General features: G+C 38.4%; 1 protein-coding gene across 1 annotated transcript in view; it reads left to right on the top strand.

Annotated features, from left to right (window-relative positions):
* Positions 1 to 23,838, top strand: part of APPBP2 (amyloid beta precursor protein binding protein 2) — a 66,129-nt gene that overhangs the window by 7,663 nt on the left and 34,628 nt on the right. Inside the window, exon 2 of the mRNA XM_065897293.1 lies at positions 19,921 to 20,009. Coding sequence (XP_065753365.1) covers positions 19,921 to 20,009 — 89 coding nt within the window. The remainder of the gene's footprint in view (positions 1 to 19,920; positions 20,010 to 23,838) is intronic.

Here is a 23,838-nt window from a genome sequence, read left to right as displayed (position 1 = left end):
ATTATAGCAACCACTGAAAATGCTGCTTCACAAAGATAAGACGTTGTTGAAAGGAATATAGCAATCTAGTATTTGGCATGGTTTAATACAGATGTGGAATATTGTTTCTTTCAAACTTAAAATATCTTGCAATGCCCCAGGGAACCTTGGTGCAGTTTGGAAAATGTGGATATATAGTGTGATTCCATTTGTTTAAAGTTCAAAAACAGGCAAAATTAATCACAAGTATTGTAAGTCAGGAGCAGTTATCCTTGGAGGATAGTGACTATGCAGGGGCACAAAGGGAGATGTCTGGGATTCTGATAATACTCTATTTTATGATCTGTATGTTGGTTATGGGTGTGTTCACTTTGTGAAAATTTATTGAGCTTTACATTTTATTCTTTCATTTTCCTTTTTAAATTATATATATATATATATATATATATATATATATGTTTTTTTTTTTTGCGGTACGCAGGCCTCTCACTGTTGTGGCCTCCCCCGTCGCGGAGCACAGGCTCCAGACGCGCAGGCTCAGCGGCCATGGCTCACGGGCCCAGCCGCTCCGCGGCACATGGGATCCTCCCGGACCGGGGCACGAACCCGTATCCCCTGCATCGGCAGGCCGACTCTCAACCACTACGCCACCAGGGGAGCCCCATATATTTTTTAATTAATTATTTTTACCTGCATTGGGTCTTTGTTGCTGCACGTGGGCTTTCTCTAGTTGCCGCGAGCGGGGGCTACTCTTTGTTGCGCTGTGTGGGCTTCTCATTGCGGTGGTTTCTCTTGTTGTGGAACACGGGCTCTAGGTGCGTGGGCTTCATTAATTGTGGCATGTGGGCTCAGTAGTTGTGGCTCACGGGCTCTAGAGCACAGGCTCTGTAGTTGTGGTGCACGGGCTTAGTTGCTCCGTGCCATGTGGGATCTTCCCAGACCAGGGCTCGAACCTGTGTCCCCTGAATTGGCAGGCGGATTCTAAACCACTGCTCCACCAGGGAAGTCCTAAATTATATATATATTTTATTGAAGTATAGTTGCTGTACAATATTATACAAATTACAGGTGTACAATATAGTGATTCACAATTTTTAAAGGTTATACTCCATTTATAGTTCATATAAAATATTGGTGATATTCCCTGTGTTGTACAATATATCCTTGTAGCTTATTTTGTACATAATAGTTTGTACCTCTTAGAGCTTTATATTTTAAATATGAATTGTACACTCATCTGTGTGTATGTCATACTTCAATAAAAAGGTTTAAAAATTAACATTCATCTTCACTTACTAGATTGTCATGGTTTAATCATTCAAATAACTCATACCCTTTAATCCACAATACCATTAAATTTTTTTTTCCTACAGGAATGCTTGTTGACTGTGCAGAAAATTCTATTTGGGAATATTAAGTACAGTATTGTTTATGATGGCAAAAATTGGAAACAACTATATGCTAATCAATCAGGAATGGAATATCATACTGCAGTTAGAAACAATGAGGATGCTGGGACTTCCCTGGTGGTCCAGTGGTTAAAACTCCGTGCTTCCACTGCAGGGGGCACGGGTTTGATTCTTGGTTGGGGAACTAAGATCCCACATGCTGTGTAGCGTGGCCAGAAAAAAAAAAAAAGAACGAGGATGCTGTGTATACCGAATTAGAGAGCACATGGGGAGAATAAAAAGCTTGTTACAAAGTAGTGTGAATAATATAATCCTGTTGTTTTTAAATGGAGGAATATATGTGTACATTTGTATATGTATTGAAAAAAATGAGAGGAACAAAATTTCATAGTGTTTATTCAAGGGATAGGATTATAGTCATTTTTAACTTTGTACATATATTCTCTCTTAAATAAATTATATCCATTTATTGATGTTACTATTGGCTCATTGTAATATTCTAAGTAGAATAAATTCCTCAAATTATCAATTTTATCATGCTCACTATATTACCTTTAAAAAGTTTTAAAATTAAAATAATTTAAAATGTTTCCTTAGCTTCCAAGACATTTGAGAGTAGGAAAAGAGAATCCACTCAAACATCCTTTGACAGAGTTTTTTAAAGAAACTTGGATCACCAAAATTATTTCCTAAAGTATCTTCCAAATATTCGAAAATCCAGGAACATTATTAATATTTTAATTTAGTAGGCTGTGTTTTACACTTAACATTAATAAAGATCTCTAATTATTTTAAAAAAGATAACAAGCAAAGTACTTATTATCTTATGTTGTTTTTGTTTATTATCCTCTTTTTTTTATACTGCTTGGATTTTTATGACTGTATTATTTTGATATATAAAAGAAGTAAAATTGAATTTTTAAGAATAAAATATCTGGGACATGAAGTTGTACTAAGAGGGGAATAGCCTAAAAATTGATATTCTAAAATATTAGCGTGACGAAGAAATAAGTCGAGGGACTTCCCTGGTGGCTCAGTGGTTAAGAATCCTCCTGCCAATGCAGGGGACACGGGTTTGAACCCTGGTCCAGGAAGATTCCCCATGCCACGGAGCAACTAAGCCCTTGTGCCACAACTACTGAGCCTGCGCTCTAGAGCCCGCAAGCCACAACTACTGAAGCCCGTGCTCCTAGAGCCTGTGCTCCGCAACAAGAGAAGCCACCGCAGTGAGAAGCCCGCACATCACAATGAAGAGTAGCCCCTGCTTGCCGCAACTAGAGAAAGCCTACATGCAGCAATGAAGACCCAACGCAGCCAAAAATAAATAAATACAATTAATAAACTTATTTTTTTTAAAGTTTAAAAAAAATAAGTTGAGGTGATTGGTTTAAAAGAAAAGTTAATTATTCAACTAAGTAGTTAATTCACTAGCTAGCCAGATCAACAAGTGTGAGAGGAAGCTCACATTCTCAAAATTAGGAATGAGAAAGTAAAAACAACCATAGATACAGTGGAAAGGGGAAAAATAGCTTTTTAAGTTATAGAATAGCTTCTTTAGATGTACAGTAGCTTATGTAATTCTGTGCTAATCAGTCTGAAAACCTTACTGAAATTTTGTTTCTAGGAAGATACAAATGATCCAAGAGAGAAGTTGATAGACTAAAAACTGTAAAAGAATTGAGAAATTATACTTTTCTCTTTGTTCACATGCCTCCTCCCTCAGCAGACAAAACTCGCGCCGATTTTAGATACTTTCTTGGGTATATTCAAATAACATTTGATATTACTGGTATTTAAGTGATTTTCAGACTTATTTCTGGAGCTGTATGCTACATATTCAACATTCTTGAAGGGCTAACCAATGCAGTTAGAATAAGAAAAATCCAGCAAAATCAAGTGAAAAACTACAATGAGATAATTCAGTAGGAGGATGATTACACATTTATAATTAAAAATTTGATAATTTTTCTATATGCAATATAGGAAAGAATATGTTTTACTCGTTAAAAGAAAACATGCCATGGAGTAAATCCAAAAAGAGGGGTACAGAAATCTGAAAGTCTTCAATAAGTGTAGAAGAAGCATATTTTCTTCTTAGATTGGAAGATTCAGAGTTTTAAAGATATGATTTCTCTCTAACTCTTGTGTCTTGGAGCCAAGTTTAATAACTTAAAAATGTGTAATGAAAAAAAAAGTTTTTAACATCCATAATGGAGAATTAAAATTTATGAAACATACTGAAAACTCCTGCAAATCACTAAGAAAAAGAGGACCAAAAAGAAACGTGTTGTCATGTTGACAGTGATTTTCTCTAGATGGTAAAATTGAATGAATGTTATTCTTTTTTATAAATTCTTTTCTATATTTTCTAATTTAAAAATGTATATGCAGTTCTGGGATCAAAGGGAAAAATGTTTTAAAGTTGGCTATCTAGAATACAGAATGAGTTTTTTTTGTTTGTTTTTTACAATTAAAAAAATTGCAGTATAGTTGATTTACAGTGTTTCAGTTGTAGAGCATGAGTTTTCTTATAGAGGCAGAATGTTTTGTTATAACCATACTATCTTCTTTCTAGTGCTTCATGGATACACTCCTAATTTTCACCAAGATTGGTAGTGAAGGTTTAAGAAGAGAAGTTGAGAAACTTCTTACCCAAATGTAGAGATCACTGATACATATTGAGTTTTATGTGGCTGGTTATCATTGTTGGTTAGATTTTACATCCAACTAGTTTTTTGTTTTGACCTTCCATTTGTACCATGGTAGCATCTTCCACCATTAACACAATCATGGTATCTTGAAAATTATGCCATTGACCCATCGCGCGAGAGACAGAGTTAGAGAATCTGTGTATTCGACATAAGTTCATTCTTGTAATGATTGAGGAAAAAACTCAATTTCTCTTTTAATGGATGGCAAATCTAGTATCTTTATATGTGGACAGTGTATTTAAACGTTAGGAAAGGGTTACCTTCCCATTTGAGAGTTAACTGTTTCTTGTGCTTTAAATAATGTGAACATTTCCACTTAACCTTTTCCTTACTTAACCAATAAGCAAAGCACCTTGGCCTGGAAGATACAAAAATCATGTTGGTCAGTTGCATTTTTTTTTTAAAGTATGACATAGAACCAATGAGTGGAACAGCTGAGCAATTAAAATGTTATAAGAAGCAAGAAATTAAAATATTTGGTTTACCTCCAGAAGAAAGCATTTATTGGTTGGCCTAAAGGTTCCTTTGGTTTTTAGGTAAAAATAAAAGACACATTTTTCATTTTCATCAAAAACTTTATTAAACAACATATTCACCATTTTGTTCCACTACCTTCTGCCATTTTTCAGGCAGCTTCATAATTCCTTCTTCCCAAAACATTTTATCTTTTTGTGTAAAGAACTGTTCCAGGTGCTTTTTACAGTCTTCCAGGGAATTGAAATTTTTTCCATTAAGAGAATTTTGTAAAGACTGAAATAAATGGAAATCTGGAGGTGCAATGTGTGGTGAATACAGTGGAAGAATCAGAACTTCCCAGCCAAGCTGTAACAGTTTTTACCTGGTCAGCAGAGACTTGCAGTCTTGCGTTATCCTGATGGAAGATTACGTGTTTTTTGTTGACTAATTCTGAACGCTTTTCACTGAGTGCTGCTTTCACTTGGTCTAATTGGGGGCAGTACTTGTTGGAATTAATTGTTTGGTTTTCCGGAAGGAGCTCATAATAGAGAACTCGCTTCCAATCCCACCATATACACAACATCACTTTCTTTGGATGAAGACCGGGCTTTAGTGTGGTTGGTGGTGGTTCATTTCGCTTGCCTGACGATCTCTTCCGTTCCACGTTATTGTACAGTATCCACATTTCATCACCCGTCACAATTTGTTTTAAAAACTGAACATTTTCGTTACATCTAAATAGAGAATTGCATGTGGAAATATGGTCAAGAAGCTTTTTTCGCTTAACTTAACGTGAAACCCAAACATCAAAGCGATTAACATAACTAAGCTGGTGCAAATGATTTTCAACGCTTGATTTGGATATTTTGAATATGTCGGCTATCTCCCGCATGGTATAATGTTGATTGTTCTCAATTAATGTCTCAATTTGATTGCTTTCAACTTCAACTTGTCTCCCCGACCGTTGAACATCATCCAGCGAGAAATCTCCAGTACAGAGCCTCGCGAACCACTTTTGACACGTTCCATCAGTCACAGCACCTTCTTCATACACTGCATAAATCTTTTTTTGTGTTTCAGTTGCGTTTTTACCTTTCTTGAAATGATAAAGCATAATATGATGAAAATGTTGCTTTTTTCTTCCATCATCAATATTAAAATGGCTACACAAAAATTCCCCAATTTTGATAAGTTTTTTGTTAATGCTCGCTGATATGACAGCTGTCACAATACTATCTAACAAAATTGTTTCAAATGAAGTTAAAGAAAACTTAAGTGCTATTAGAGCCATCTTACAGGAAAAAACGAATGAACTTTTTTGCCAACCCAATGCTTTTTAATTAAGTGTGCGTTATATTAAAATACTTCTGTGGTACTTTAATCCAAGAATGTGTAATCTGACAACACGTTAAGATTGTAATCAAACAACAGATAAAGGACATTACATGTAATATACAATGTAATATGAGAGCAAAGTAAAGGAATATCAAGTTATATGCCAAAGTTAATTTTTTCGGAGCTACATTTCAAGTGAATTTTGAGATTAGAGAACAGTAATAAATGTATCTTATGTGTGTTAAACAAAACAAAATATTACTTCATTTTATTTATTTTCTTTTGGCTGCGTTGGGCCTTCATTGCTGGGCACGAGCTTTCTCTCGTTGCAGCAGGCAGGGGCTACTCTTCGTTGCGGTGCGTGCTCTCGTTACAGTGGCTTCTTTTGTTGCGGAGCACGGGCTCTAGAGCACAGGCTCAGTAGTTGTGGCATATGGCTTTAATTGCTCTGTGGCATGTGGGATCTTCCCAGACCAGAGCTCGAACCCGTGTCCCCTGCATTGGCAAGCAGATTCTTAACCACTGCGCCACCAGGGAAGTCCCTAGACCATAGTTATGAACTTGATTTCTTTTATATCTTTTTCTAAACCTTTCTGAGTTGTTTTTTTTGTTTGTTTTTTTGCGGTACGTGGGCCTGTCACTGTTGTGGCCTCTCCTGCTGCGGAGCACAGGCTCCAGACGCGCAGGCTCAGCGGCCATGGCTCACGGGACCAGCCGCTCCACGGCATGTGGGATCCTCCCGGACTGGGGCACAAACCAGCGTCCCCCGCATTGGCAGGCGGACTCTCAACCACTGCGCCACCAGGGAAGCCCCTGAGTTTTTGTTTTTGGGAATAAGCCTAGATTATTTTGGGTTGGTTTTGTTTTTTGTTTTTTTTCTTTTCCATTATTATTTATCATGGGATATTGAATATAGTTCTCTGTGCTATACAGTAGGACGTTGTTGTTTGTCCATCCTATTATATATATAATAGTTTACATCTGCTAATCCCAAACTCCCAGTCCTTCCCTCTGCCCTCCCCCTCCCCCCTGGCAACCACAAATCTGTTCTCTATGTCTGAGAGTCTGTTTCTGTTTTGTAGATAGGTTCATTTGTGCCATATTTTATATTCAACATGTAAGTGATATCATATGGTATTTGTTTTTGTCTTTCTGACTGACGTCACTTAGTATGATAATCTCTAGTTCCATCCATGTTGCTGCAGATGGCATTATTTCATTCTTTTTTATGGCTGAGTAGTATTCCATTGTGTATATATACCTCATCTTTATCCATTCATCTTTTGATGCACATTTAGGTTGTTTCCATGTTTCTAGCCTAAATTATTTTGTATGCTAATTTGATATTAACACTAAACTGTTCACTCAGCCTGGTAATTCTGGATTGGCTGCAGAAGCAGCCATGTCAATTCAAAATCCCTTGGGGTAAGGCAGGCTTTCATCCCTATCTTTATCTCCCAAAGAGTTCTCCGGTTTTGGGGATGTCTTGTATTGCCATTGCAATAGCTGCCTTCAGTTTTTTGTAAAAATTTTACTTTAGGGGACTTCCCTGGTGGTGCAGTGGTTAAGCATCCGCCTGCCAATGCAGGGGACATGGGTTCGAGCCATGGTCCGGGAAGATCCCATGTACTGCAGAGCAACTGACCCCGTGCACCACAACTACTGAGCCTGCACGCCTAGAGCCCGTGCTCTGCAACAAAGAGAAGCCACCATAATGAGAAGCCTGCACACTGTGATGACGAGTGGCCCCCACTCGCCGCAACTAGAGAAAGCCCGCGCGCAGCAACAAAGACCCAACGCAGCCAACAGCAAATAAATAAATAAATATGCTGTTGGCTGCGTTGGGTCTTCGTTGCTGCGCGTGGGCTTTCTCTAGTTGCGGCGAGTGGGGGCCACTGTTCGTCGCGGTGCGCAGGCCTCTCACCGTCGTGGCCTGTCTTGTTGCAGAGCACAGGCTCCAGATGCGCAGGCTCAGTAGTTGTGGCTCACCGGCCTAGTTGCTCTGCGGCATGTGGGATCTTCCCAGACCAGGGCTCGAACCTGTGTCCCCTGCATTGGCAGGCGGATTCTCAACCACTGCGCCACCAGGGAAGCCCCAAATAATTATTTTTTAAAGAAAGAAAATTTTTCTTTAGTTTCTGAAAGCCATTGCTTCTAAAATATCACCAGGAGTTTCACCCATTTATGTATTAAAGATATTAAAACTTGCACAAGTGTGTTACTAATATTTTACTTACTTTTATTGTATGTTTAATTTTTATTTACAGTATTTTATTTTATTATTTATTTATTTAAAAAATTTATTTATTTGTTTCTTTTATTTTTGGTTGTGTTGGGTCTTCATTGCTGCGCGCAGTCTTTCTCTAGTTGTGGTGAGCAGGGGTTACTCTTTGTTGCAGTGCACGGCCTTCTCATTGCAGTGGCTTCTCTTGTTGCAGAGCACAGGCTCTAGGCACACAGGCTTCAGTAGTTGTGGCACGTGGGCTCAGTAGTTGTGGCTTGCAGGCTCCGAGTGCAGGCTCAGTAGTTGGGGCACACGGGCTTACTTGCTCCGCGGCATGTGGGATCTTCCCAGGTCAGGGCTAGAACCCGTGTCCCTTGCATTGGCAGGCAGATTGTTAACCACTGCACCACTAGGGAAGCCCTATTTACAGTATTTTATATTCATGGACATTTTTGGTGTTTATCAAGTCACATATCTCTTCCTTTATGATTTTTGCCTGTGGTATATAATGCTTAGAAAGGCAGTGTTACCAGGTAGCTTTTAACACTGCTATGATTTAATTGTTTAATATTTAAAACTTTGATAAATCTGGAATTTATTTTTGTTCTATTTTATCAGGAGGCACCTTACTTTGTTTTCCCATTTTTATGCACTCTTTATTAACTAATTTTTTGTTTCTTTCAGTGATTTTTAAAATGCTTCCTTTATCCTATGTTAATTTTTTTATGTATACTAAAATCTGCTTTTGAACTTTGCGTTTTGTTCCATTGGTTAGTCTACATACCTGTACAGTATTGTTTATGTTTTTACATAATATTTTTATTGTCTGTTTCATATCTTTTGGGAGATAATTTACCTACTTATTAAATAAACTTGTTTTTTCTTATTTTCCTTAAGGTACCAGTAGCTAAAAGAAGTTGCTAGTCCTTTAATAGCCTCATTACCCAGTGGGTGCAAAATTTATTTATTAAAAAATTTTTTTGTATTGGAGCATAATTGCTTTACAATGTTGTTAGTTTTTGCTGTACAACAATGTGAATCAGCTATATGTATACATATATCCCCTCCCTCTTGAACCTTCCTCCCACCCCAATGCCCCCCACCCTGTCCCACCCCTCTAGGTCATCACAGAGCACCGAGCTGAGCTCCCTGTGCTGTACAGTAGCTTCCCACTGGCTATCTATTTTATAGATTGTAGTGAATACATGTTGGTGCTACTCTCTGTTTGTCCCACCCTCCCCTTCCACCCCCCAGCCCGGGTCCACAAGCCTGTTCTCTACATCTGAATCTCTTTTCCTGCTCAGAATTTAATATTAAAACACATGTAATAATGAACTAAAATAAGTCAGATTTTTAAAAATTTGGTATAAGAATCATTACCAAAGAACCTAGAGCCTCAGTTTTGTTTCTTCTAAGCTCTACTCCATAAGATGTGTGACTCTATGAAGGGATTAATCTTCTATTATTTCTTCTTTTTTTTTTTTGCCTGTGCTGTGTGGCATGAGGGATCTTAGTTCCCTGACCAGGGATCCAACCTATGCCCCCTGCATTGGGAGCATGGAGTCTTAACCACTGGACTGCCAGGGAAGTCCCTCTTCTATTATTTCTATAAAAATGTTTTAAATTGCCCATTTTATACTCTTTCTTACTTCCTGATATAAAACCGTCTAAAAGCATTGTACTGTAAGTTATTAGGAACATGGATGTAAGGATAGACTGCTTGGAGCCAGATTGTTGCCTTGCCACTTTTTTTTTTTTTGAGGGTACGTGGGCCTCTCACTGTTGTGGCCTCTCCCGTTGCGGAGCACAGGCTCCGGATGCGCAGGCTCAGCGGCCATGGCTCACAGGCCTAGCTGCTCTGCGGCATATGGGATCCTCCCGGACCAGGGCACGAACCCGTGTCCCCTGCATCGGCAGGCGGACTCTCAACCACCGCGCCACCAGGGAAGCCCTTTTTTTTTTAAAATTGAAGTATAGTTGATGTACAATGTTGTGCCAATCTCTGCTGTACAGTAAAGTGACTCAGTTATACACATAGAGACATTCTTTTTTAATATTCTTTTCCATTATGATTTATTACAGGATATTGAATATCATTCCTTGTGCTATACAGTAGGACCTTGTTGTTTATCCATTCTCTATGTAATAGTTTGCCTCTACCAAACACAAACTCCCAGTCCATCCCTCTCCTTCCCCCTGTCCTCCTTGGCAACCACAAATCTGTTCTCTATATCTATGAATCTGTTTCTGTTTTGTAGATAGGTTCATTTGTGCCATATTTTAGATTCCACCTATAAGTGATACCATATGGTATTTGTCTTTCTCTTTCTGACTTCCTTCACTTAGTATGATAATCTCTAGTTGCATCCATGTTGCTGCAAATGCCTTGCCACTTCTTAATTGTGTGATTTAGACCAGGTTATTTAACTTTATATGCCTCAGTTTCCTCATCTGTGGAAGGACAGAGTGAGTTGCTTATGAAAAGCACTTAGAACAGTGCCTGGCACATACATATAAGATCTCTGTAAGGATTAAATGCTCTTTTTCTTCTGGATTGGTATTCAAAAATCCCATTCATAAAATGTAGAAATTTTCATTTTGGGGATAAGCCTAGTAAGGATTTTCTCATTTTGAATTACAGTTGTTGTACAGGAAAGGATGATTTGAAACAGTTAAGTCACTACTCTCTCCCCAGAATTTAAATGCGGACCCCTTTTTAGCTAGAAAAATTAAATGGTTTAGAGGAAAAAAAAAAGCTTGTGTTTGTTAATAGGCATACTTATATTTAAAATTATAACTAAGGTTACTACTTTCCTAAATTTTAATTTCAAATCCATTTGTTAGGAAATTTTCAGTATTAAAGGGATACTATGAGTTGTAGAACATATAAAGTTTAGTTTAATTGTCTTTATTTGACTAGTAAGTGTAGTCAAAAAAAGTTGTACAACTTTCCATTTCTTCTATCTTACAAAAGATATTCTAAGCCTTAAGTTTGCTAATGATGAGTTACTTTGGTAAGAAACTAAGGTTTTTTGGTCCTGTACTGTTTTTGGAGTATGTGTATGTATATATTTTGATAAGTGCATTTGTTTTTCTCCCCCAAATCAGAAATGTATCACATTGTTAAGCCCCCAAATAGGATGTGATTATAAATTCTCAGCTTTATTTTCCCTGAGTTATTCTTCATTGGTTAACTGTGAAGGTATATGTGATGGAAGGGAATTTTATCATATACATTCCCAGAAGCTTTTTTTTTTTTTTTTTTTTTTGGCCACACTGTGTGGCTTGCGGGATCCTAGTTCCCTGACCAGGGATTGAACCTGTGCCCCCTGCAGTGGGAGCATGGAGTCCCAGCTACTGGACTGCCAGGGAAGTCCCTGTTTTTCTAACCTCAGAAAACATAATCATCTCCAAAAATAGCAAATCTTTCCTTATGAAAGTTTATGGTTAAGATGAATATCCAATCACTGTTTGAAGATAACATTTCTGCCTCCCCTTCCTGAGCACGTGGCACTCCCTGTCCCCTCTCCCTTCCAGCAGTCATTATTGATTTGTATTCCTGTATCTACCTAATCTGACCTGGCCTCCATTATGAATAGTGATTTATGCCCAAGAGTTTGCTAACTGAGTTTGTAGTATGTTTTCCCTGTGCAAAGTTAACTGGCCCATTTGGCAGATGAATTCTGGATCATGTCCTCTTTCTGAAACCCATGTTTTTGTCAAATGAGCTAAGTGTTAAGTGCTTACTAATGTAAAATGAGTTGATATAATAAAATTCCTGCCTTCTAAGGCACTGTATTTATATAGCTATATAAATTCAGTAACATTTGGTGAAGTTGAGGCAGGGGAAAGAGGGGCAGTAGTATTTTTTTTTTAACTGTGTACATGTATTATTTGGGATAAACATTTAACACATTTATTAAAATACTATTTTAAATGGAAGTTTTAAAAAATCAGGCAGATCTTGAGTTGCAGTGTCAGGGACAGTGCTTCCGCATACAGCCCGGCCCGCTGAGCTGAGGTGTCAGCGCAGCCATTTCTCACTAGGCACTCTGATCCAAAGTCCCAGCTGTGAGGCCTCTGCATGAAGCACCCTGTGAACAAGTGAAACTAGACAAAGCACAAAGGAAAAGAAAAAAAAAAAAGCAAGCTCTGCAAATCCTCTGAAAAAAATGCCTCTGCACCTCTAGCTCTTGCGGAGGTTGGTGTCTTCAGTGGACATCTTCAAGATGGCAGAAGAGTGGGATGTAGAGATCACCTTCCTCCCCACAAATACATCAAAAATACATCTACATGTGGACCAACTACAGAACACATACTGAACACTGGCAGAAGACCTCAGACGTCCCCAAAGGCAAGAAAATCCCTACGTACCTTGCAGTGTGGCTGACAGGGTCTTGGTGCTCTGGCCTGGTGTCAGGCCTGCGCCTCCGAGGTGGGAGAGCCGAGTTCAGAACATTGGACCACCAGAGACCTCCCCACCCCACGTAATAGCAATTGGCGAGAGCTCTCCCAGAGATCTCCATCTCAACACTAAGACCCAGGTCCACCCAACAGCCAGCAAGCTCCAGTGCTGGACACCCCATGCCAAACAAACAGGAACACAACCCCACCCATTAGCATAGAGGCTGCCTAAAATCATACTAAGTTCACAGACACCCCAAAACACACAGCCAGACGCGGCCCTGCCCACCAGAACACAGGCACCAGCCCCCTCCACCGGAAAGCCTACACAAGCCACTGAACCAATCTCACCCACTGGGGGCAGACATCAAAAACAACAGGAACTACAAACCTGCAGCCCATGAAAAGGAGACCCCAAACAAAGTAAGTTAAACAAAATGAGAACACAGAGAAATATGCAGCAGATGAAGGAGCAAGGTAAAAACCCCCCAGAACAAATGAAGAAGAAATAGGCAGTCTACCGGAAAAAGAATTCAGAGTAATGAGAGTAAAGATGATCTAAAATCTTGGAAATAGAATAGAGAAAATACAAGAAATGTTTAACAAGGACTTAGAAGAACTAAAGAACAAACAGTGATGAACAGCACAATAAATAAATTAAAAATACTCTAGAAGGAGTCAATAGCAGAATAACTGAGGCAGAAGAACAGATAAGTGACCTGGAAGATAAAATAGTGGAACTAACTACCGCAGAGCAGAATAAAGAAAAAAGAATGAAAAGAATTGAGGACGGTCTCAGAGACCTCTGGGACAACATTAAATACACCAACATTCGAATTATAGGTGTCTCAGAAGAAGAAGAGAAAAAGAAAGGGTCTGAGAAAATATTTGAAGAGATTATAGTCGAAAACTTCCCTGACAAGGGATAGGAAATAATCAAGTACAGGAAGTGCAGAGAGTCCCATACAGGATAAATCCAAGGAGAAACATGCCAAGACACATATTAATCAAACTATCAAAAATTAAATACAAAGAAAAAAATATTAAAAGCAGCAAGGAAAAGCAACAAATAACATACAAGGGAGTCCCCATAAGGTTAACAGCTGATCTTTCAGCAGAAACTCTGCAAGCCAGAAGGTAGTGGCAGGACATATTTAAAGTGATGAAAGGGGGCTTCCCTGGTGGCACAGTGGTAACGAATCTGCCTACCAGTGCAGTGGACACAGATTCAATCCCTGGTCCCGGAAGATCCCACATGCCACAGAGCGGGTAAGCCTTGCGCCAAAACTACTCAGACTGTGCTCTGGTGCCTGCGAGCCACAACTACTGAGCCTGCATGCCACAACTACTGAAGCCCACGTGCCTAGAGCCCGTGCTCTGCAACAAGAGAAGCCATTGCAATGAGAAGCTTATGCACCGCAACGAAGAATAGCCCCTGCTCGCCACAACTAAAGAAAGCCTGTGCACAACAGTGAAGACCCAGGGGCTTCCCTGGTGGCGCAGTGGTTGAGAATCCGCCTGCCAATGCAGGGGACACGGGTTTGAGCCCTGGTCCAGGAAGATCCCACATGCCATGGAGCAACTAAGCCTGTGAACCACAACTACTGAGCCTGTGCTCTAGAGCCTGTGAGCCACAACTACTGAGCCCACGTGCGACAACTGCTGTAGCCCGTGCGCCTAGAGCCTGTGCTCTGCAACAAGAGAAGCCACTGCAATGAAAAGGCCGCGTACTGCAAAGAAGAGTAGCCCCCTTGCGCAGCAACGAAGACCCAGCACAGCCAAAAATAAATAGGCAAATATATAAATTTATTTAAAACGTAAAAAAACAGTGAAGACCCAAACATGGCCAAAAATAAATAAGGAAATATCAAAAAAAAAAAAAAAAGGGAAAAACCTACAACCAAGATTACTGTACCCAGCAAGGACCTCATTCAGATTTGACGGAGAAATTAAAACCTTTACAGGCAAGCAAAAGTTAGAATTCAACACCACCAAACAAGCTTAACAATAAATGCTAAAGGAACTTCTCTAGGCAGGAAACACAAGAGAAGGAAAAGACCTACAATAACAAACCTAAAACAATTAATAAAATGGTGATAGGAACATACATATTGTTAATTACCTTAAATGTAAATGGATTAAATGCTCCAACCGAAGGACATAGACTAGCTGAATGGATACAAAAACAAGACCCATACATATGCTGTCTACAAGAGACCCACTTCAGACCTTGGGACACATACAGACTGAAAGTGAGGGGATGGAAAAAGATATTCCACGCAAATAGAAATCAGAAGAAAGCTGGAGTAGCAATTCTCATATCAGACAAGTAGACTTTAACATAAAGACTATTACAAGAGACAAAGAAGGAATCTACATTAATGATCAAGGGATCAATCCAAGAAGAAGATATAACAATTGTAAATATTACACACCTAACATAGGAAGACCTCAGTACATAAGGCAAACGCTAACAGCCATAAAAAGGGAAATCGACAGTAACACAATAATAATAGGGGACTTTAACACTCCACTCTCACCAGTGGACAGATCATCCACAATGAAAATAAATAAGGAGACACAAGCTTTAAATGACACATTAGACAAGATGGACTTAATTGATATTTAGAGGACATATCATCCAAAAACAACAGAATACACTTTCTTCTCAAGTGCTCATGGAACATTCTCCAGGATAGATCATATCATGGGTCACAAATCAAGCCTTGGTAAATTTAAGAAAATTGAAATCATATCAGGTATCTTTTCTGACCACAATGCTGTGAGACTAGATATCAATTACAGGGAAAAAAAGCTGTAGAAAATACAAACATGTGGAGGCTAAACAATATACTACTAAATAACCAAGAGATCACTGAGGAAATTAAAAAATACCTAGAAACAGATGACAATAAACACATGACGACCCAAAACCTATGGGATGCAGCAAAAGCAGTTCTAAGAGGGAAGTGTATAACAGTACAATGCTACCTCAAGAAACAAGAAACATCCCAAATAAACAACCTAACCTTGCATCTAAAGCAACTAGAGAAAGAAGAACAAAAAAACCCCAAAGTTAGCAGAAGGAAAGAAATCATAAAGATCAGATCAGAATAAGTGAAAAAGAAATGAAGGAAACAGTAGCAAAGATCAATAAAGCTAAAAGCTGGTTCTTTGAGAAGATAAACAAAATTGATAAACTATTAGCCAGACTCATTAAGAAAAAGAGGGAGAAGACTCAAATCAATAGAATTAGAAATGAAAAAGAAGTAACAACTGACACTGCAGAAATACAAAGGATCATGAGAGATTACTACAAGCAACTATATGCGAATAAAATGGACAACCTGGAAGAAATGGACAAATTCTTAGAAAACCACAATCTTCTGAGACTGAACCAGGAACAAACAGAAAATAAAAACAGACCAATCACAAGCACTGAAATTGAGACTGTGCTTAAAAATCTTCCAACAAACAAAAGCCCAGGACCAGATGGCTTCACAGGTGAATGCTGTCAAACACTTAGAGAAGAGCTAACACCTATCCTTTTCAAACACTTCCAAAATATAGCAGAGGGGGGAACACTCCCAAACTCATTCTATGAGGCCGCCATCACCCTCATACCAAAACCAGACAAAGATGTCACAAGAAAAGAAAACTACAGGCCAATATCACTGATGAACATAGATGCAAAAATCCTCAACAAAATACTAGCCAATAGAATCCAACCACACATTAAAAGGATCATATACCATGATCAAGTGGGGTTTATCCCAGGAATGCAAGGATTCTTCAATATACCAAATCAATCAATGTGATACACCATATTAACAAACTGAAGGATAGAAATCATATGATAATCTCAATAGAAGCAGAAAAAGCTTTTGACAGAATTCAGCACCCATTTATGGTAAAAACTCTCCAGAAAGTGGGCATAGAGGGAACCTACCTCAACATAATAAAGGCCATATATGACAAACCTGCAGCCAATGTCATTCTCAGTGGTGATAAACTGAAACCATTTCCTCTAAGATCAGGAGCAAGACAAGGATGTCCACTCTCACCACTGTTATTCAACATGGTTTTGGAAGTTTTAGCCATGGCAATCAGAGAAGAAAAAGAAATAAAAGGAATCCAAATTGGAAAAGAAGAAGTAAAACTGTCACTGTTTGCAGATGACATGATACTATACATAGAGAATCCTAAAGATGCTACCAGAACACTACTAGAGCTAATCAACGAATTTGGTAAAGTAGCAGGATACAAAATTATTGCACACATCTCTTGCATTCCTATACACTAACGACGAAAAATCTGCAAGAAATTAGGGAAACACTCCCATTTACCATTGCAACAAAAAGAATAAAATATCTAGGAATAAACCTACCTAAGGAGACAAAAGACCTGTATGCAGAAAACTACAAGACACTGATAAAAGAAATTAAAGACGATACAAACAGATAGAGAGATATACCATGTTCTTGGATTGGAAGAATCAGCATTGTAAAAATGACTATACTACCCAAAGTGATCTACAGATTCAGTGCAATCCCTATCAAACTACCAATGGCATTTTTCACAGAACTAGAACAAAAAACTTCACAATTTGTATGGAAACACAAAACACCCTGAATAGCCAAAGCAATCTTGAGGGAAAAAAAACGGAGCTGGAGGAATCATGCTCCCGGACTTCTGACTATACTACAAAGCTACAGTAATCAAGACAGTATGGTACTGCAACAAAACAGAAATACAGATCAATGAACAGGATAGAAAGCCCAGAGATAAATCCATGCACATATGGGTCTTATCATTGATAAAGGAGGCAAGAACATACAATGGAGAAAAGACAGCCTCTTCAATAAGTGATGCTGGGAAAACTGGACAGTTACATGTAAAAGAATGAAATTAGAACACTCCCTAACACCATACACAGAAATAAACTCAGAATGGATTAAAGACCTAAATGTAAGGCCAGACACTATAAAACTCTTAGAGGAAAACATAGGCAGAACACTCTATGACATAAATCACAGCAAGATCCTTTTTGACCCACCTCCTAGAGTAATGGAAATAAAAACAAACAAATGGGACCTAATGAAACTTAAAAGCTTTTGCACAGCAAAGGAAACCATAAGCAAGACAAAAAGACAACCCTCACAATGGGAGAAAATATTTGCAAACAAAGCAACTGACAAAACAAACAACCCAATCCAGAAATGGGCAGAAGACCTAAATAGACATTTCTGCATAGAAGATACACAGATTGCCAACAAACACATGAGAAGATGCTCAACATCACTAATGATTAGAGAAATGCAAATCAAAACTACAGTGATGTATCACCTCACAGGGGTCAGAATGGCCATCATGAAAAGATCTACAAACAATAAATGCTGGCGAGGGTGTGGAGAAAAGGGAGCCCTCTTGCGCTGTTGGTAGGAATGTAAATTGATACAGTCACGGAGAACAGTATGAAGGTTCTTTAAAAAACTAAAAGTAGAACTACCATATGACCCAGCAATCCCACTACTGGGCATGTACCCTGAGAAAACCATAATTCAAAAAGAGACATGTACCACAGTGTTCATTGCAGCACTGTTTACAATAGCCGGGACATGGAAGCAACCTGAGTGTCCATCAACAGATGAATGGATAAAGAAGATGTGGCACTCAACCATAAAAAGAAACGAAATTGAACTAGTTGTAGTGAATTGGAAGGACTTAGAGTCTGTCATACGGAGTGAAGTAATTCAAAAAGAGAAAAACAAATACCGTATGCTAACATGTATATATGGAATCTAAAAAAAAAAAAGGGTTCTGATGAACCTAGGGGCAGGACAGGAATAAAGATGCAGACATAGCCAATGGAGTTGAGGACACGGGGAGGGGGGCGGGTAACCTGGGACGAAGTGAAAGAGTAGCATTGACATATATACACTACCAAATGTGAAATAGGTAGCTAGTGGGAAGCAGCTGCATCACACAGGGAGATCAGCTCGGGGCTTTGTGACCACCTAGAGGGGTGAGACGGAGCGTGGGAAGGAGATGCAAGAGGGAGGGGATATGGTGATATATGTATACATATAGCTGATTCACTTTTGTTACACAGCAGAAACTAACAGGACATTGTAAAGCAATTACACTCCAATAAAGATGTTAAAGAAAAAAAAAGTCAGGCGAAAGGAGTAAATGATTGTGACATGATCAGAAATCCTGCCATGCTGGATTACTTTAGATATAATTTACTGTTAGTCTGCTTGTGAAGTTTCATGCCTGGAACTGAACTGAGGTTTTTGTGGTCTGAAGAGCTGTTAGTGGGGCATAGTGACCAGTTCTGGCTTCTGGATATTATCTTTGCTATCATTTTGATAATTTTACTTTATCCAGTTTTGTTTAAGAAAAAAAGAAGTTTAAAAAAAAAAGTTTCAGACTTCCCTGGTGGTGCACTGGTTGAGAGTCTGCCTGCCAATGCAGGGAACACGGGTTCGAGCCCTGGTCTGGGAGGATCCCACATGCTGCAGAACAACTAGGCCCACAAGTCACAGCTACTGAGCCTGTGCGTCTGGAGCCTGTGCTCCGCGACAAGAGAGGCCGTGACAGTGAGAGGCCCACGCACCGCGATGAAGAGTGGCCCCCGCTTGCCACAACTAGAGAAAGCCCTCGCACAGAAACGAAGACCCAGCACAGCCAAAAATAAATAAATAATTTTTTTAAAAAAAAGTTTAGTTTTTTGAATATAATTGTTCTTTTTTAATCAATTTATTTGTTTATTTTTTGGTTGCATTGGGTCTTTGTTGCTGTGCATGGGCTTTTTCTAGTTGCGGCGAGCGGCGGCTATCCTTCGTTGCTGTGCATGGGCTTCTCATTGCGGTGGCTTCTCTTTGTCATGGAGCATGGGCTCTAGGCACTCTTACTTTAGTAGTTGTGGCACGCGGGCTCAGTAGTTGTGGCGCACGGGCTTAGTTGCTCCGCAGCATGTGAGATATTCCCAGACCAGGGATCGAACCGTGTCCTCTGCATTGGCAGGAGGATTCTTAACCCCTGTTCCACCAGGGAAGTCCTGAGTATAACTGTTTTTAGTGTTTAATAAATAAAGTAATTATATAGCACTTTTTAGTACTTAGCATGTACCGTATACTGTTATACAAATATTAATTTCTAAATATTATGTACAACTATTAAAGTGTTCTCTATGAATTATAGAGATTTGTTAAGTTAGCGTTACATTTCTTTTAGCATAAGCATCTTCCCTGATATTACTGTGTAATCTTAACTTTGAGTAATAGTCATAAATTCATCAAATATTAACTCCATCAAATTATATTCATAAGTAAAGTATAAATTGAAATTAAATAAAAAATTTTAAATGTTATCTTTTTCTGTTTGTTTTTAATTTCAGCTGTACCAACAGGGACGCCTATGTCAACTGGGCAGTGAATTTTGTGAATTGGAAGTTTTTGCTAAAGTATTGAGAGCTTTGGATAAAAGGTAAACTCATTTTTTAACAATTGTGGTAAACTATACATATCTGAATTTTACCATTGTGACCATATTTTAAGCGTACAGTTCAGTAGCAGTAAGTACATTCGTACTGTTTTGAAACCATCAGTACCACCCTTGCTTTTTGTGTTCAAGAAAGACTGGATTCATCTACCCTGTTCTGGCTCTTATGTAGTAGGAGTTATATGTGGATGTAGGTGACATGGCCTTTGATTGTCCTTGCTGTTCTCTTTAGCATTCTTCCCTAAATTTGCTTGAAATGCCATTTCTTTTTCCTAACCTACATTTCTGGGAAAATAAGAATATAGTTTTACAAAATATTGTTAATCTCTAATATGAATGTTGCCAAGTTAAGTAAATACTTGTTAGAACGCGTAGTATATGTCAAGTACTATTCTAGATGCTGGGGTTACAGCAGTGAATAAGTTTTACAAGGTCTCTTCCTCATGGAGTTTGGATTTTAGAAAGAGAAGATAAAATAACAAGTAACATGTTAACAAATTAACATGATTTCATTGTTTAGGGATACCTTTGGATGTGACCTGTGTACTAAGCCTGAGAGAAATTTCTTGGTTAGTTGACTAATTAAAAATTAATCTGTTAAAAAATAATAGATGAGAGTTTCATTTTGGGACAAGAAGGCCATAGAAAAACTTAGAAAAAAATTCTTTACTCTTGGAAAAGGTTAGCTTTCTAGGATTTGAATTTCTCTGTGCAGTTCTAAAGATGGCCATTATAAAGATTTAGTGGACTACCTCTCTTTCATCTCTCAGGTTATCTTTTTACCAAGTCCAGATCCCTTGGTAAGTGTTTAATATATTTGTGAAACTAAACGCATGTAGTTTGACTTTTCTTCCCCCTTTATGCAAAGCAGTGACTTGGTTATTTACAATTTTGTTTAAAGCAGTTTTTTTATTGAGATAATTCACATACCATAAATTCATCATTTTAAACTGTACAATTCATTAGTTTTTAGTATATTCACAAATGTTTGCAACTATCACCACTATCTAATTCTAGAATACTTTCATCATCCCCAAAAGAAACCCTGTACCCATTAACAGTCACTCCCTATTTCCCCTTACCCCTGGTCTCTAGCCTACCATTAATCTACTCTCTGTTTCTGAGTTTATCTGCTCTAGACATTTCATATAAATGGAACTATACAGTATGTGGTCTTTCGTGACTGGATTTTACCTATAATGTTTTCACGGTTCATTCATGGCTGTTGTTTGTATCATTTTTCCATTGTGTGGATGTACTATGTTTTGGTTATCTAGTCATCTGTTGATGAACATTTGGGTTGTTTCTACCTTTTGGCCATTATGAATTATGCTGCTATGAATGCTCATGGACAAGATTCTGTGTGGATGTATGTTTTCAGTTCTCTTGTATGTATATATAACGAGGGTAAACTTACATTTAACTTTTTGAGTAACTCCTAAATTGTTTCCCACGGCAGCTGCACCATTTTATTGGGTTGACCAAAAAAGTGCCTTTGGTTTTTAAGTAAAGGTAAAAGACACATTTTTCATTTTCACCAAAAACTTTATTAAAGAACATATTCACCTTTTGTTCCACTATCTTCTGCCATTTTTCAGGCAACTTCATAATTCCACATTCTCAAAACTTTTTATCTTTTTGAGCAAAGAACTGTTCCAGGTGCCTTTTACTGTCTCCCAGGGAATTGAAAGTTTTTCCATTAAGAGAATTTTGTAAAGACTGAAATAAATGGAAATCCGAAGGTGCAATGTCTGGTGAATACAGCGGATGAATCAGAACTTCCCAGCCAAGCTGTAACAGTTTTTGTTGGTCATCAAAGAGACATGCGGTCTTGCATTATCCTGATGGAAGATTACATGTTTTCTGTTGACTAGTTCTGGACGCTTTTCATTGAGTGCTGCTTTCAGTTGGTCTAACTGGGAGCAGTACTTGTTGGAATTAATTTGGTTTTCCGGAAGGAGATCATAATAGAGGACTCACTTCCAATCCCACCATATACACAATATCACCTTCCTTGGGTGAAGACCGGGCTTTGGTTTGGTTGGTAGTGGTTCATTTCGCTTGCCCCACAATCTGTTCCTTTCCTTGTTATTGTACAGTATCCACATTTCATCACCCATCACAATTTGTTTTAAAAACAGAACGTTTTCATTACATTTAAGTAGAGAATCCATGCAGAAATACAGTCAAGGTTTTTTTTTCTTAACTTATGTGGAACCCAAACATCAAAGCAATTAATATAACCAAGCTGGTGCAAATGATTTTCAATGCTTGATTTGGATGTTTTGAGTATGTCGGCTATCTCCCGCACCATATAACGTTGATTGTTCTCAGTCAATGTCTCGATTTGATTGCTTTCAGCTTCAACTGGTCTACCTAACTGTGGAACATCGTCCAGTGAGAAATCTCCAGCACGAAACTTCGCAAACCACTTTTGACATGTTCAATCAGTCACAGCACCTTTTCCATATACTGCACAAATATTTTTTTGTGTTTCAGTTGCATTTTTACTTTTCTTGAAATAATAAAGCATAATATGCTGAAAATGTTGCTTTTTCTCTTCCATCTTCAGTATTAAAATGGCTACACAAAAATTCACCAATTTTGATAAGTATTTTTTTAAATGCACGCTGATATGACAGCTGTCACATACAATCTAACAAAATTGTTTTGAATGAAGCTAAAGACAACTAAGTGCTGCTAGAGCCATCTTACGGAAAAAACCAAATGAACCTTTTGGCCAACCCAATATGTCCGTATTAACGTATGAGGGTTCCAGTTTTTCTATATCCTTGCCATCAACTGTTTTTTAAAAAAGTATTATAGCCATCCTAGATAGTGTGAAGTCGTATCTCATTGTGAGTTTGATTTGCATTTCCCTAATCACTAATGATATTGAGCATCTTTTCTTGTGCTTATTGGCCTTTGTATTTTTTCTTTGGAGGAATCTCTGTTCAAATCTATTGCCCATTTTTTAATTGGGTCATTGTTGAATTACAAGACAATTTGGTTTTTAAGATTGATGTTAGAAGTTGTTTTCATCCTTCACTGTCATCAATTTACATATACAGAATCACTCAGTGATCCACTGAGTAAAAGATACTAGGCCAAATTGTGAATTATTATGACCTCATAATTCATAAGGCAAACAGTTGATTTTTATCTTATTCCATCTTTGAAAATAATGGTACTGTTATTTCAGAAGAGCAAGTTAGCACTTTCTTTTTTTTTCTTTTTAGATTGCAAGTTTTATTTTTGAATCCCCATTGAAATAAATATGTTAATCTTTGAAAAATACTTGGTTATATGCCACTAAAATTGTGCCTAGAGCCCCCAGTGATAGTCATGCCCCATTCTGGAAAACACTACCATAGGGAATTACTGGAGGTACCTGGGGAGGTAGGATGAGGCCACTGTTTGTTGAGCAAGGGTCATATGTGTCCCAGGTAAGCTGCTTGCTGCTGTTCATAATTCTCTGAGCCTCAGACCTACCAGCATATTTGAGCTTATCTTTCCTGACTGGTAACACTTTGGTGGCTCCCTGTTCTCTTCTAGATAGAAGAGTAAATGTCTTAACATAACCTACCAGGTCCTTGGGGATCCTGAGATAGGCCTACCATGGCCCCATCAGGCTGATGAAGAGAGGGAGACAGGAGACAGGGAGGATCTACTGTCGGAAGTGACGTTTGAGCTGAAGTCTACCCGATTTATGGGAGAGAACTAGGTGATGGTGAAAAGCTTTTTTAGGTAGAAGGAACAGCACGTGCAAATTTCCTGAGGCAGGAAGGAACAATGTGCATGAAAGTTAGCACTT

This window comes from Phocoena phocoena, chromosome 19, assembly GCF_963924675.1.
Source record: "Phocoena phocoena chromosome 19, mPhoPho1.1, whole genome shotgun sequence".
Classification (NCBI taxonomy): domain Eukaryota; kingdom Metazoa; phylum Chordata; class Mammalia; order Artiodactyla; family Phocoenidae; genus Phocoena; species Phocoena phocoena.
Note: the sequence above shows the minus strand (reverse complement) of the source record. Positions and strands in the feature narration are given on the sequence as shown.